General features: G+C 48.9%; 4 protein-coding genes across 4 annotated transcripts; 3 read left to right on the plus strand and 1 right to left on the minus strand.

Annotated features, from left to right (window-relative positions):
• Positions 1 to 285: 285 nt before the first annotated feature.
• KY384_007692 (uncharacterized protein) lies at positions 286 to 3,997 on the minus strand (the record flags this gene model as incomplete). Its single annotated transcript, XM_044816183.1, has 4 exons — positions 286 to 1,876; positions 2,199 to 3,296; positions 3,342 to 3,372; positions 3,682 to 3,997. 4 exons carry the CDS (start codon positions 3,995 to 3,997, stop codon positions 286 to 288), a joined length of 3,036 nt encoding a protein of 1,011 aa, XP_044666823.1.
• A 539-nt stretch (positions 3,998 to 4,536) lies between these two features.
• KY384_007693 (uncharacterized protein) lies at positions 4,537 to 7,370 on the plus strand (the record flags this gene model as incomplete). The annotated part of the gene is made up of 2 exons (XM_044816184.1): positions 4,537 to 4,993; positions 5,050 to 7,370. 2 exons carry the CDS (start codon positions 4,537 to 4,539, stop codon positions 7,368 to 7,370), a joined length of 2,778 nt encoding a protein of 925 aa, XP_044666824.1.
• A 755-nt stretch (positions 7,371 to 8,125) lies between these two features.
• KY384_007694 (uncharacterized protein) lies at positions 8,126 to 10,132 on the plus strand (the record flags this gene model as incomplete). The annotated part of the gene is made up of 4 exons (XM_044816185.1): positions 8,126 to 8,422; positions 8,467 to 9,162; positions 9,268 to 9,397; positions 9,456 to 10,132. 4 exons carry the CDS (start codon positions 8,126 to 8,128, stop codon positions 10,130 to 10,132), a joined length of 1,800 nt encoding a protein of 599 aa, XP_044666825.1.
• Positions 10,133 to 11,908: 1,776 nt separating this feature from the next.
• Positions 11,909 to 14,467, plus strand: KY384_007695 (uncharacterized protein; the record flags this gene model as incomplete). The annotated part of the gene is made up of 1 exon (XM_044816186.1): positions 11,909 to 14,467. The coding sequence occupies one exon, from the start codon at positions 11,909 to 11,911 to the stop codon at positions 14,465 to 14,467; it is 2,559 nt and encodes an 852-aa protein (XP_044666826.1).
• Between the last annotated feature and the right edge of the window lie 67 nt (positions 14,468 to 14,534).

Genomic DNA, 14,534 nt, shown 5'->3' on the forward strand with positions numbered 1-14,534 from the left:
TTACAGCAGTGCTTATGTATACGATTAGAAGGATAGCGCTAAAAGTACATATCAATACAGAAGAACAGGCCAAAATGCTTCCAGGTAATGAAACGTCCACCAACCAATACCGCGCTCAAATATCGCGCTGCTCAGGGATAAAACCTACTCCTCGTTGTGTTCCATCTGAAATGCCAGTCCCTCCGAATCTTCTGCTAAAATAGTCTGTGCCATGTTCCTGGCTATGTGTAGTCTCGCCTCTTTCTTGCTCCCCTGCCGGCTAAGATTTTTCCCACCAGGATTTCCTTAGAACCTCCCTTGTTCTCCGCTCCTAAGACCTTGAACTTCCTTGATGATCTCCCGGAACCCTTCTTCAAGTGAGTTCATCCGCGCTAGCACAAGTTTGCTGATACGATCTTGATCTTCCTGTTCTTCTTGCTTTTGAGCGGCCCGTCGCGCCTTCATACCTGCTTTCGCATATTCCAATTGAGTGGCGAAACTAGCAGGAACGACCCCTGTATTCATGAAGCCGCCCTCGATAGCCTTGTTATCGCCAATGTCGGAACCGAGTTCGAAAGCTGTAAGCGATGAACGACGGTGACCTCGACCGTGCTTAGGTAATGACAACATCCCCGCTAGGTCAGGGACAGAATGAAAAGCGGTACGAGGAGGCATGATCGGTCGCGGTATGGCCTTTCCGATATGCTTTGGGGTATGTCGCCCGCTCGAGGTGGAAAGCCTGTTCGGGGTTGCTACACCAGTAGCTCTACCAGATTTGAAGGGCATTTTCCGCCGTGTAGAAGAGCTACTAGAAGAAGTTCGTTGCGCGGGAGGGTCATACACAACAGTGGTTGTGGAAGGCATGCGACTGTGGTGCCGGATCTGTCTTGGTGGCGTTCCTTTCTTACTGTTGAGTGCTGAAGTTTGAGGGGATGAAGATTGTACATAATTAGATGGAGTGACGGGTGAGAAGAATCGAGTGACTCGAGTGGGCGTCGCTGGGCGTTCCGGTAAATCGCTTCCGCCATCTTGTCGCAAAGTGGCTCTCCTATCTATTCCAGGGCGGCTACTGCTTCTGGGGTCAAGCGTGATGAGATCCTCTTCCTCATTCGTAACCAACTCGTCATCACCATCTGCTTCTGTCTCCATCACGTCAGCTACGGGAGCTCTCGGAACGCCAGAAGTCTGCCTGCCAGGAAGGAGAAATGATCGACTTGAGCCTCGTGCTAGGAATTCTTCAGGATCCGAGACAACGGATATTGTTGCTGCTTCTGTGAGATCTCTCGTGCTCTCACCCTGCCTTCTCCGCATAGCCAACTGTGAGCGACGATGCACGACATCACGTGCTTCTAGCCTATCTAGAATGCGTTGATCTTGTTCCATAGGAGGATGGACAGTGCCGTTAGGATCCATGCTCGACATCCAGTGGCTTACTACATTACTGTTATTGCGCGGCTTTTGGCTCCTCTGGGTCTCTCGTATTGTTTCATCTTTGAATGGCCTCCGAAAGACCTCCTCGAGAGCTTTATCTTTGTGAAAGGTGGCCACTGATGCTTCACGAACTCGACCTTGTCTTGGACTAAAAATATGCAAACCTCCTGTTGCGCTGTCAAAAGTCTTGTTGCTCGGCTTTGAGCGACCTCGATCCTGGACTAGATCCATGCCTTCAAACAGCGTTCCCCGTAATATTGTACGTTCATAGGCATATATGACGAACAGAATGGGGAAATGTGTAGCCTTTATGACTGTCCGATTGATCCGAACATATTGCCGAAAGGGAAGTAGGTATCTCAAAGGGGTGAGTAACCACGCTATCACGTTAGTTGGCGCAACGTATGAAAATAACGCGTCAGACTTGACCATTGAAATGGTGTTGACGGCTAGTAGAAATTGATGCCTAGATTGGAGAGGACAAATGTTAAGGTGGATCCTTTCAACGACGTGCAAGAGGTATGATACGTAACTTACTCTTCATTGGCGTTCTGAACAATTGCCATGAACGAGTTGGTAAGTACCGTGATTAGAATTGTAATAATCAAGAAATGACACAATATCAAGAATCTGAAGATGTTGTCAGTGCTGATCCTTCACACCGCGGAAAATGAGTTGTTATGTTGAGGCGACGTAGACTGACATGGTCATGATGGTCTTGCCTAACATATTGTACGTTGGCCATATTTCCCATGCAGCTGTAAGTACCCATTAGTCATGCAACTGACGAGGCTGCGAACGTAGTCTCACCTGGCGTGAACCCCATCAAAATCTGAAACAAGATATACGCAACAGACGGTGCGTCGTAACCGTCTCCCGTGCCAAAGGATAGTGTAAAAGCAACGAAGAAACCGCTACAGCTTATAATGATCAAAATGAAAACTGCTACTAGGTTCATAGCCATCATTCGAAAGGCGATCAGTAGCTGCGAGAAATAACGGTAGTGATCGAGGACAGAAAAAAGTCGAGGGAACAGCAGCACCCCGTTAGCAGCAAGAAAGTCGTACCCTAGATCGGCGATCTCGTTCTTTCGACCATCAGGCATGATAATACCGTACAGTCGCAAGCAGTAATAGCAGACTAACAAGAACAGGATACCTAAGTCAAAGGTGTTCCAGAAGCTCATGATGTATAGGCTAAAGCCTTGCTCATTGAAGCCGACAACCTCGTCAAGTAGGAAACCCGCACTCCAGATCCAAAATAGAACCTCAAGAGCCGATATTGAAAGAGAGCGCTCGATGAGTACAGCCAAGTAAAGACCTAAAAGAATCGCGAATGAGCAGGTAGACAAAAATTGCCGGTACCTTGGGACTCGTAGGCGAGACAGTTTAAATAATGACGCTTGCCGAGGATCGTAAAGTGTCACGGATCGTCGCACTGCAAATGCTGTGGGTGGACGGTGTTCTCTTTGCTTAGCGGGCTGCAAGTGATCCTCAGATGCTTGAAGAGTCGGGGCGCCTGACCTGAACTTTCCATAGCCTCTGTTCTGATTAGGAGTCACCTTGACTGGTGCTCTATGAAGAGTGTCCGCAGAATGGTGGAAGACAATATTGCCTGCCCAGATTGCCTCAAGTTGTTGGACTACGAGTGGATGGGCAAGGAAACGTTTAGCTTGTGCACGGATAGCAACTTCCAGCGTAGAAATTCGAGCAGCTCGCGGATGAGTCTTAGCCTTTTGCGATTGATCCCAGTTTGGGCCGGGCGTCATGGGGCCATCATCTGAAGCCATTCCTTGCAAAGGGTAGAAATCGTATGATAGAGCATCTATCAAGATATCTTCAGCATTGCAGAAGGGGCCGTCAAGCTTTCTGAGCCTGCTTACCAATCTGTTGCTGTTAGCTTGAATCAGAAAACGTTGAACCGCAACTTACGAGCTCTCGATCCGTGAACTCTCGAAGCAACCTGATAGCAAGAAGCTCGGTGACCAAAGCTCTGGTTTTACTGACTCCACTATTGCCAGGATTGGTTTGTACTTCCTTCGAGAATTGCAGACAATTTGACATCAGGGCATACAAAGTAGCTTTGGAAAAATGCGAAGTCCGGACCTGTTGCTGAATTGGTTTGATAAGGAATTGGGAAATCTGCGGCGATCGAAGCTGGTCCCAGGAGAGTGTAGTCTCACAACGGATAACGATCAAAAGACGAAGCGTGTGCGTAACATTATAGACTGGCAAGGCATCTATGCGGTAGAAATTAGGTACAGCTCGAGACGGACGTCAACCATGGCTTGCAGACCCAAATGTTCGGCAGAGAAGATAGGGAGCAAAGGTGATTGTTCTCCTGGGCTATCCACATCGTCACTTTCATCGCTATCTTGGCCGTCCTCTTCGTCATCGCTCGGCTCTTTTGTTCGTCTTGTGGAGCCGGGTGAAAAGCCTTCCATGAAGCGGGCAGCAGGACGCCGTCGTTGCTCCAAAGTGGCTCGACGAGCGGCGATTGGGGAGGCCCCAAAAGGATAGCTAGGTGAAGAGGACGATGGCTCACGTTGAGGCTCCTTTACTCCTGTCGGAAACATTATACTCTTCATGATTGCAGAGACGCCTCTCGATGCTGGTCGGGCTAGTCGAATCCACAAAGTAGTGGGAGAGTCATAGCATCTCAATCTCAGGCTACGTCGCTATTGCGAGTTGTATTCTCATCGCGGCTTTGCATTAAGATCCGAATGCGGAGCTCCCTGCCAGCGGCCTCAGCGCATTCCTCATGTAATCGTCATTGTTCGTAGCTTCCGTCACGTGGCAGTCAACAAACGCGTGCGGACTGGACCCCTAGAAGACTCGCTCCGCTAAGCGGCGAACGGCTCAACTCAATCCCAGAGCTGCGGAGCCGACATACGTATTTCTGATCATGTACGCGCAGCTTGTAGACTGAACCATTGGGAGATCCCATTTCTTCACCTGTGGACCTCGGCTTTCCTTTCTCATGACGACTGGATTGCAGCATAGGATCGACTCTACAGAAAATGCTGCTTATCCTCCCCCAAATATATCATCTCACTGCCTCTTAGACCACGGTAAACACTGTCTTTGCTAAATCAAGCGTATGGTGCAGTGCAAGATGAGTCTAACAATGTCTCACACTCTCCCTCTTCTTCCTTTACCTCAAGGATCCGTCCTGCTACCTGGCATCACCCTTCGTATACCTGTATCTGGTCGCTCGGATATACCTGCACTCCTATCCGCCATATCTTCGAAAGACAAGCGCCCCAAACAGGATGCTCGGAACAGAACAGTTGGCTGCGTGCCCATCACTTCTCCGCTCTTGCGGGCTGATGGCTTCCCTTTGCCTGAGAATGATCTCGACGAGACTCGGGCTTCACAGATAGGAGACGTTGCAAATCCCAGTCAAATCGATCATCGGAGGTTGTTCATGTATGGAACAGTTGCTAAGATAATGGGGGTTCAAGGGAAAGGAGCCGACGATTTGGCATTGATTGTGGAGGGCGCCAGACGTTTTAGGATTGACAGATTTGTTCAAATGAGGCCATACTTTGCGGCTGAAATTGCATACATCGACGAGGAGCATGGTAAGCATAGGTTTCAGCGATTTTGGGGATCATATCTAATGGAGCTGGCGTACAAGAAACGAAGGAAATCGAGGGAGACGGCCAACAGACAAACGCCATGGCCTTTGATAAGCTGAAAGATTTATCTCTAGAGCTGCTTGGTCTTATTAGAATGACAACCTTGTTTCCCGGATCTCCAACAGCGTTGTCGCCTTTCCTGACGCGCAGGCTAGAGCTCTTCGTGATAAGGAAAGAAATACATGATGCAGGAGTCCTCGCGGATTTCATGGCAAACGTTGTTGATGCATCTCTCGAGGACAGGTTACGTGTGCTGGCTTCGATAGTTGTGCGCGAAAGAATGGAATTGATGATAGAGCTACTGACAAGTCAAGTTGAGAGCATGAAGGCAAACAACAAGATCATAATCACAACTACCAAGCTGTCGCCGAGAAATAGTGAACCCAATGATACCAACCAGAGAGACAAGGAGGCTCTTTTACGGAAGTTCTTCAGTGGTCTTGGTGGCTTCAATCCAGCCAGTCTGGCATCGCCAGGACCCGGGGATGCAGGAGCCGGAGACGAACCCAACGAAGTGGAAGAGTTGAAGACAAAGATTGAGAAGGCCAAATTGAGCCCGGAAGCTCTCAAAGTCGCAGAGCGAGAGCTCAAACGGCTCAAGAAAATGAATCCTGCACAAGCAGAATACGGAGTCTGCCGAACGTACATAGAGACGCTGTCTGAGATACCGTGGACACTTGGCACACGTGATAAGCTAGGTCCCGATACGTTGGCGATAGCACGCAAGCAGCTTGATGACGATCATTACGGGTTGCAGAAGATCAAAAAGCGGTTGCTAGAATACTTGGCCGTGCTTCGGCTCAAACAAGCTGTCAATGACGAAATTGATGCTCAACTGGGGAAAGCAAAAGCCGAAAGCTTGCCGACTGAAAGCAATGGTGATATCTCAAGCGTTCAGGTTGACCAGTATCCAGCTGATGTTCAAATTCTCCTCTCGAGGCGTCGTGTGGACAAATCTCCCATTCTTCTTCTTGTTGGTCCACCCGGCACTGGTAAAACAAGTCTCGCAAAGTCAATTGCTACTGCTTTGGGCCGGAAATTTCACCGCATATCTCTTGGAGGTGTCCGCGATGAGGCAGAGATTCGGGGACACAGAAGGACTTATGTCGCTGCAATGCCAGGTATGATTGTAAGTGGGTTGAGGAAGGTTGGAGTCAACAACCCAGTATTTCTACTTGACGAGATCGACAAAATCGGTGGTGGTAGCTTTCACGGCGACCCATCAGCGGCAATGCTTGAGGTACTCGATCCGGAGCAAAACCATACTTTCAATGATCATTATGTCAACGTCCCTCTTGACCTTAGTAAAGTCCTCTTCATCGCCACCGCAAACACTCTCGACACGATCCCTGCACCTCTGCTCGATCGAATGGAGACTATATCTTTGAGTGGCTACACTACCATAGAGAAACGTCACATTGCCAAACAACATCTCATTCCAAGGCAGATCATTTTGAACGGCCTTAATTCTGAACAGGTCCACCTTCCCGATGATGTTGTCGATGCGATCATAACCCAATACACGAGAGAATCAGGTGTCCGAAATCTTGAAAGGGAATTAGGATCTGTGTGTCGCTACAAAGCAGTCGAATTCTCTGATGCTAAAGATACATCTTCATTTCAAAACTACGATCCAACCGTTTCAACTCTCGACCTAGAGGAAATTCTTGGCATAGAGCGCTTCGACGATGAGATAGCGGAGAAAAGATCTGTGCCAGGGATTGTAACAGGTCTTGTCGCATACAGCACCGGCGGCCAAGGTAGTATCCTCTTTATTGAGGTTGCTGACATGCCAGGTTCAGGGCGTGTGCAATTGACTGGGAAGCTTGGGGAGGTGCTCAAAGAGAGCGTTGAGGTTGCGTTGACGTGGGTGAAGGCACATGCACTTCAGCTTGGTCTGACGGATGACGCATCTGAGGATATCATGCACAATCGTAGCATACACGTGCACTGTCCAAGTGGTGGTATCCCTAAGGATGGACCGTCGGCTGGACTGAGCCACGCAATCGCTCTGATATCTCTGTTTAGCGGCAGGAGCGTCCCTCCTGAGATCGCTATGACTGGGGAGATTAGCCTTCGAGGGAGAGTCATGCCAGTGGGGGGTATCAAGGAAAAGCTCATTGGGGCAATGCGCGCTGGGGTCAAGACGGTGCTCCTTCCCAACCTTAATCGGAAGGATTTGAAGGACATACCGCAGGAAGTCAAGGATGGCTTGGAGATCATACATGTGGAACGTATATGGGAGGCCATGAGGCTTATCTGGCCAGACGCGCACTGGCCTGGAGAGCAGCCTATTCCAGCAATTGAGAGCAGGCTTTGAAGAGACAGATCATTGGTGAGAGCAAGCTCATATAGAGTGGGTTTTATAATATTGATTTGTTGATTAGTTGTGCAGCAAGCTATCCAAGAACACGAGGTAGGAACAGAGGCATATGCCAAGCCGTGTAAGGCTGAGCTAGGCCTAATTGGGCGATCCGAGCTCTTGGAGGCCGTGCTAACAATTGACCAATTATTATTCTAGGCTATCATTTGTGCGAGTTTATGAGCGACTGAGCCCTGGCTATCTCATCAAATCGTGCCTCAGGACATTCCTGTACCACCAGCACCTCACCGATAGGCCCTTGCTGGATACCTTCAGATGACGGCTAATAAATGATCTTGAACCTGTTCACTAGTCCCCGGATCCGGTACCTTTTTAGGCAAGATTAGAGAATCTTGAGGAGTGGGGGCGGGGTGAATGTTTCCGCCTAACAGTCATCGTAGGCTCTCATTAGTTCCGACAAGCGTTGGGAATATGATTGATCAGTCTCTAAGCGAAGCTTTGTGGGACTGGTCTTCAACATTGGGACCCTCTTACTCTTTCCTTACCTTACGCACTTGGGAATCGCCATGAGTCACATTGGAAAATGACGTGCTTCCCTATGAATGGACGACCGACTTATCAGCCTGACAGTCTCTTCTAAGCATACGAATGGCGTCAATCAGTGCAAATGATGGACGAAGGTTTACTTTTCAAAGAAAGTCTTCCTCTTACCTGCAAGCCGTATCTTGAAGACCTTCCGAGCCAAATCTGTTATGGCTGCGGGGGACAATCAAGACTTACGTGGACCATCTGCAGTGGATCACGTTGCAGAAGAAATATCGAAGTTAGGGCCGGAGCATCCTCCAACAGCGGAGGCCAGTACCAATGTCTCAATGGTGAGATCCTACAGGAAACCGGTCGTCTCAGCGGTAGCTCCGTTAGGCCCTGGAATGCCAGAAACCACGCGACCATCCACCGAGCTGGACAGAAAAGAAGCAATGCACGAGGAAAGAGCGCTTCTACTGGACAACAACATTACACCCCCAAATGTCGGGAACGCCTATCAACAAGTTTGGGCATTTTGAAAAGCATCAAGAACGTCGTCGGCTTCAAGGGAGACATAGATTCACTGCCAGACGAAGAGGCGCCTGTCCAAAGTCACGACTTGCCAACTGAGGGGGCCCCGTTGCTAACTCCGTCATCCGGAGGGAAGTCTTCGCAGCAGGAACTTCATCAGAAGTGGGAAGACGCTGTCCTAGAAGGCAGGATCCTGACGACATGGCAGCTGGAAACCAAAACATTGAGCAAATCCTCAGCCCCTTTAGTCCTGGCCTTCTTTCTTGAATACTCCTTGACTGTGGCAAGCATATTCACCGTGGGCCATATCGGAAAGGTTGAGCTTGGAGCCGTCGCTTTGGCAAGTATGACTGCCAATATCACTGGTTTTGGTATTTACAACGGCCTTGCTACTGCGCTGGATACACTCTGCCCGCAGGCCTGGGGATCTGGAAGGAAAAAGCTTGTGGGCTTACAGACTCAAAGGATGGTATTCTTCCTTTGGACCATTACCATTCCTATTGGTGTCGTATGGATGTGCGCCGATTTGATTCTCATGAGGATAGTGCCGGATAGAGATGTTGCAGTATTGGCAGGTAGATATCTGAAGATCCTGATTCTCGGCGCTCCAGGTTACAGCTTTTTTGAGAGCACCAAACGATATTTACAAGCTCAAGGACTCTTCTCTGCACCTTTCTATATCCTGCTTGTCTGTGCACCTCTGAACGCTTTCATGCACTGGCTATTTGTATGGGTACGCTATTGACATCCTATATGCATTCTTATCTGCCATTTTGCCATTCTGGAAATGGTCAAACCCTCCGAACGTATTTAGGATGCATCTAATACGGCTTTGCAGAAATTCAATTGGGGCTTCAATGGAGCTCCGATCGCAGTGGTGATCACGGACATCCTACTAGCTACAAGTACCCTTGCCTACATTGTATTTCGTGTGGGGCTTGAGTGCTGGCCCGGATTTTCAAAGCGAGGTACTTCAATCCACGTCCATGATCGCTTCGAAATTGCACTTTGGCTCACCTTGTATAGCGTTCCAAAATTGGAGGCCCATGATTCAGCTCGCCATCCCTGGATTTCTCATGGTGGAAGCAGAAATTGCTGCCTTCGAATTACTAAGTCTATTCTCGTCGTTCCTGGGGACTAGCTATTTGGCTGCAGAAAGCGTGCTCTTTACTCTCGGAGCATTGACATTTCAGACTCCGTTCTCGGTATCAGTTTCCGCGTCCAATCGAATCGCCAGCTTGATCGGTGCCAGCCTTCCTGACGCTGCGAAGACCTCAGCGAGAGTGACAGGCGTCATGGCAGTCATAGTTGGCGTTACCAATGCAATGTTGATGATAAGCCTGCGTGATATTCTTCCTAGCCTCTTCACCAATGATGCTGAGGTCATAACATTGATCGCCCAGCTGATACCCGTGATGGCAGCTTTTCAGCTGTTCGATGCAGTGGCATGTTGTTGTAACGGCATATTACGTGGTCTGGGGAGACAAAAGGTTGGAGGCTACGTACAAGTCACCGCGTACTATGCTGTGGCTATACCCATCAGTCTGAGCACAGCTTTCGGTCTGGATTGGCGATTGTACGGACTCTGGGCGGGTGTCTCCGTTGCCCTCTTCTTGGTTAGCTGTGTGGAAATCATTTTCCTCTACAGAACAGACTGGGAGAAAAGCGTGGAGGATGCAAAGTCTAGGAATGAAAACGGTTGAATTGTATGAGCCACAAGAAGTGTATGAACCTCAAAGTATAGCGACATAGACCACAGACGTCCTAGTACCGGATCTGATATCTTTCGTTAATTTCGCATGTCTTCTTCGCCATTTGATCGTGCCATCGTAAGATCATATCAATACTGCATTACGTAGTAGCGTCACACTCGAGACACATCAAATTTCTATTCCTTTCGGTACTTGAGAGCTTGATATCAAGTCTTAGAGGCCTTGGTCTCACAACCTGCGCTCTTGCATTAGCCCATCAAGTAGCAAGACCCGTACCATCTTCTCATGGACATCTCATCTCACTTTTCTCGGCATCTTTTGTGCGAAAGATTGCCGTAGAAATTCCTAGATTCCTCCACCACTTCGGCCTGGGGAAACGCTAAAGCCTTTTCCGAGGGTCCCATCACTCTTGTCGCCATTTCCTTCGCCTTCTTGTGACCCAGATCCAGAAGCTTTCTGCGCCCGCTTAGCGAAGGCGGTCCTCGATTTCAGACCTAGATAGAAAGCGCCACTGCCACAGATTGCCAGGACCGAGAGGCTTGAGGGCCGGGTAAGAGCTGATGTGAGGTGTGACGACATGAAGCCGATTGCTGGAAGAGAATGAGTAGTCAATTGCTCAATTGCGGGGCCATTGCAACAGCAAGGGCCTTGTATTAGAAGACTCTTGTTGAGGCTAAGACTCGAATCAAAGACTCGAGGCGGTCGGTATGTAAAGTGTTCCTCAATATGCTCAATATGGAGGCTCGAGGCTCCCAGCACAGACCACGCTTTTCCTATTAGAGCTAAAGATCACGTGTCTCAATGCACCCTTTTAAAGTCGACGCAATTTAGAACGCTCGACATTGTTCGTCTATGATCGTAAGAGCTACTTGATGGTAGTTCTGAGAATCCCGTTTATCATTTGTCTTGTCTGACACGTCCCATTTTTCTCGGGTCAGGCGCGCCGCGTCATTTCTCCAGATCATCACCTTCTTCTTTTCCTTTTCCTCTTCCTTTTCTTTTTTCCGACACGTCAGCCTTTCATTGACAATCTGTTTAATCTCGATTCGGTGTGAAAATACACGGTGTCTCTTTCAGGACTCGCCCCGCTCGTCAATCGTGAAGCTAAAGTAGCAAACAGCTGTTGCATTTGCGACTCACCGCATTGCGCACCAGGCAGCCATCCCAGCCGGCTATACGTAAGGCTGAGCTGAAGGCCATCACTCCCACCACTCCACTCCCCATGTTATCTTTCCCTCAGGTCCCTCTTTAGTCTCTCGTAGTGACTTGTCGCTTTTTGCCTCTCCATATGACCGTCCACGGTTCCTGAGGCCAGGACCTAGTGCCCCGACACGCAAATATTCCATTGGGAGGCTTGACACTTGGCAATTGACTCATCTTCAACGTTCCTCACCTTTTATCCTTCCTTCACCCTTCACAACGTAAATTCTTTCATATCTTGTTCATCTCATAATCAGAATACGCCACTCGGTCTTCTCATTTTGTCAATGGCTATTAGCACACACTGGTAAGGACTACCCGTAGTAGACTTCAAACCAGAGCACATGCTCAACAAAGCCTCGTACCAACGACATCCCCGCTTCACACGACCTAGGCGCATTTCCGATAGTCGTCTACTTCAAAGCGCATAAGTCACATGAGTCTCACATTGTGGAGGACGTTATGGCATCCTTCGACGATCTACCACTACAGAGAGCGCTGCAGCATTCCTTTGCCGATAAGCCAATACATACAACAGTTCAGCAAACTACGGATGAATCCGTCGTGATGGGGGGCAAAGAAACGACTACCTCAGACACACTCATACCACCAGTAAGTTCGGGAGCGCAAGGAAACCAGCCGTCAAGTCCACCTCAGCGCTATACGATTGACGATTGCATAAACGACATGAAACACCGCCACACGTTGACTTTGCCTGATATCAATGACGCCGAAGGTGATACCTGGGTGTTCATCGACCCTCCCTCAAGGCAGCCCGAACAAACTGAAGCAGACCTCGAGCGCTACGCGATCCATCTTGCTAAACCTTTTCTGATGAAGAGCGAGAAACTCATCCACGCATCGCCAATGTTCAAGGAAATGCTAGGATCTACCAGGCAGTTTCGTACTATCCGGCGGCGTGGGCTCGTCAACAAGCTGCCCAATTTTGTGAAGTTCGTCTTAGATCTCACCCCACCAGCTGAAGGTGAAGACGCCGTTTATCTCACGGCTAGCTTATGTTGTTCTGAAGGCATCAGGTTCTGGTACCAAGCTTCAGAGATTTGGAATGTCTCAGATTCAATGGTAGGCGGTAAAGACGAATATTCTGCTACTCGAGCCATCGAATCTCCCTCTAGTGGTTCTCCACTTGAGTACTCACCCATTCGGCATCGATCCGCAATAGAACGTGTGCTGGCAGCTATTCAAGGGGTAAATTACCATTTAGACTCTGCCGTCAAAGTCTGGACGACCATCATTGTTGCCGACTACTTTGGAATCACAAGTCGTACGTGCACGGACCTCACAGACTCGATTGTAACTTGGTTGCGTGCTGAACCGAATTCACATTTCATTGAAGTAAATCCTGAGGCAACTTTGCGCATCGCCACCGCGATACAAAACGAAGATCTTGCGCGCGATGCTTTCGCCATTCTAGTAGGGGAAGAGGCCCTAGATTCTATAGCTAGACGGCATGAAAGACAACACACTACATTTGGCCGCAGGAAAGATGAGTTGCCAGAGATGTGGCTTCAACCTATTGAATATGCTAGCAAGTCTTTGGTTGAACGGACTGCACACGACTTTGAAAAATTACGACTGCAAGAAAATTCGGTTTGGTTCGATGACCTCCCTTCAATCAAACGTCTCAATAACTTTGCCGATCCTGAGCTTCAGAGACTTGCGATTGAACTCAAAGATAGGCTCAAGGAACGAGTGACAATGCAAATTGATGACGGCCTGACTGCGCCACTTACAGCTGCAGAGACAGGATTTGTGCCCAGGAAGGGCGTGCACATACTACCTCGCCAGACATCATTGAAAGTTGTGAGCGGCCTTAGACATCAGGAACGTATCCTTTCTCGTGACTTCTGGAACAGGCTACGGGATGAGACAAGAATAACGTCAACGGGCTATGTTACTCCCTACAGGCCTTACCTTCAAGGGGCAGGTGCTAATGAAAGAGCGGCGAGCGATGCCGAATCTCGGAGGATGTTGATGAGCATGGTGAAGGTAATCGTGAGAAATGGGCAAGACCATCTTGAATATCTGCACAGGCTTCATTCTTTTGTGCAAGGCGATGGAGCAACGACCACGAGTGGCAGCGATGAGAGAAATGCGGACGATGACAAAGACATGATGGATGAAATGGTCGAATTATACCCATTGCTTGGAAACGACCTTCCAAACAGAGACACAAAGCCAAACTTCAGGGGAATTGAAGAAGCGGAAAGGCCATCACATCTCGAGGTCCCTTGGATCAAGACACTCGAATATGGATCTCATCCACTAGAGTCGCCTGTTGCAATTTCGAACCTCAAAATACAAACCCCAGCATGGGACATTGACGAACGCAAAGACCTGAAAGACTTGAACGGAGAATTCCGAAGTCCAACATTTTTCGACCTCGAAACCTTTGCATTCGAGGTTTCATTGCACTTGATTTCTGTCGCTGAAGGAAAATTAGCCCTGGCTGATATTACGACTCGTCGTTTCCCGTACCTCCCTGAATTAATCGGCACGCTCACAAGCCTGAGTGATAGTGAATGGAGATACTTGCCCATGTGGGCTGGTGGCTTTGACGATGGCACTGGTGCGGTCTTCTCAGACGATCCCACGGAAGCAATTCCCGATGCGGCATTCTCTACTCCCGGACCATCTGTGCATACAGGAGATAGTACTTACTCAGCAAGTAGCTTTGGTGACTTCGACATATTGAGTGAGGCAGGCTCTAGCAAGTCATTCAACACTTCTACGGCTGTAGGTGACGGACACACAGATCAACTATTCAGACACAAGACGTATGCTGTCAGCAGTATGTCATCTGGTACTGACAACAATTCAATTGTCGACATAGCAGAAGAAGATGAGGAGACGAAGGCCATACGTGAGGTCAAGGCGATGGAAGCAATGGAGGCCCTCGAAGCAGAATCAAGAGAAACGGAACATCGGCAGCATGCAGAAACGACAAGGGAAATAAGCTACGACGATATGTTTTTCTGCGAAGGGGATGATCAGGAGCTGGAGGACGATTCTGATAGCGATACTACTGAGCGAGGGGATGATTTCGACGACCTGGGTGACTATTCCAATACTTTCGATCTAGCGCTTCGGACGATGAAAACCTAAGTGGGCAACCCGGATGAAGGCAGGAAGGGTAGTGGAGCGGAAGGATATCAGCGATGAAATGGTGACG

The sequence above is a fragment of the Bacidia gigantensis genome (genome assembly GCF_019456465.1).
Source record: "Bacidia gigantensis strain McMullin 20006 chromosome Unknown contig_278, whole genome shotgun sequence".
NCBI lineage: Eukaryota > Fungi > Ascomycota > Lecanoromycetes > Lecanorales > Ramalinaceae > Bacidia > Bacidia gigantensis.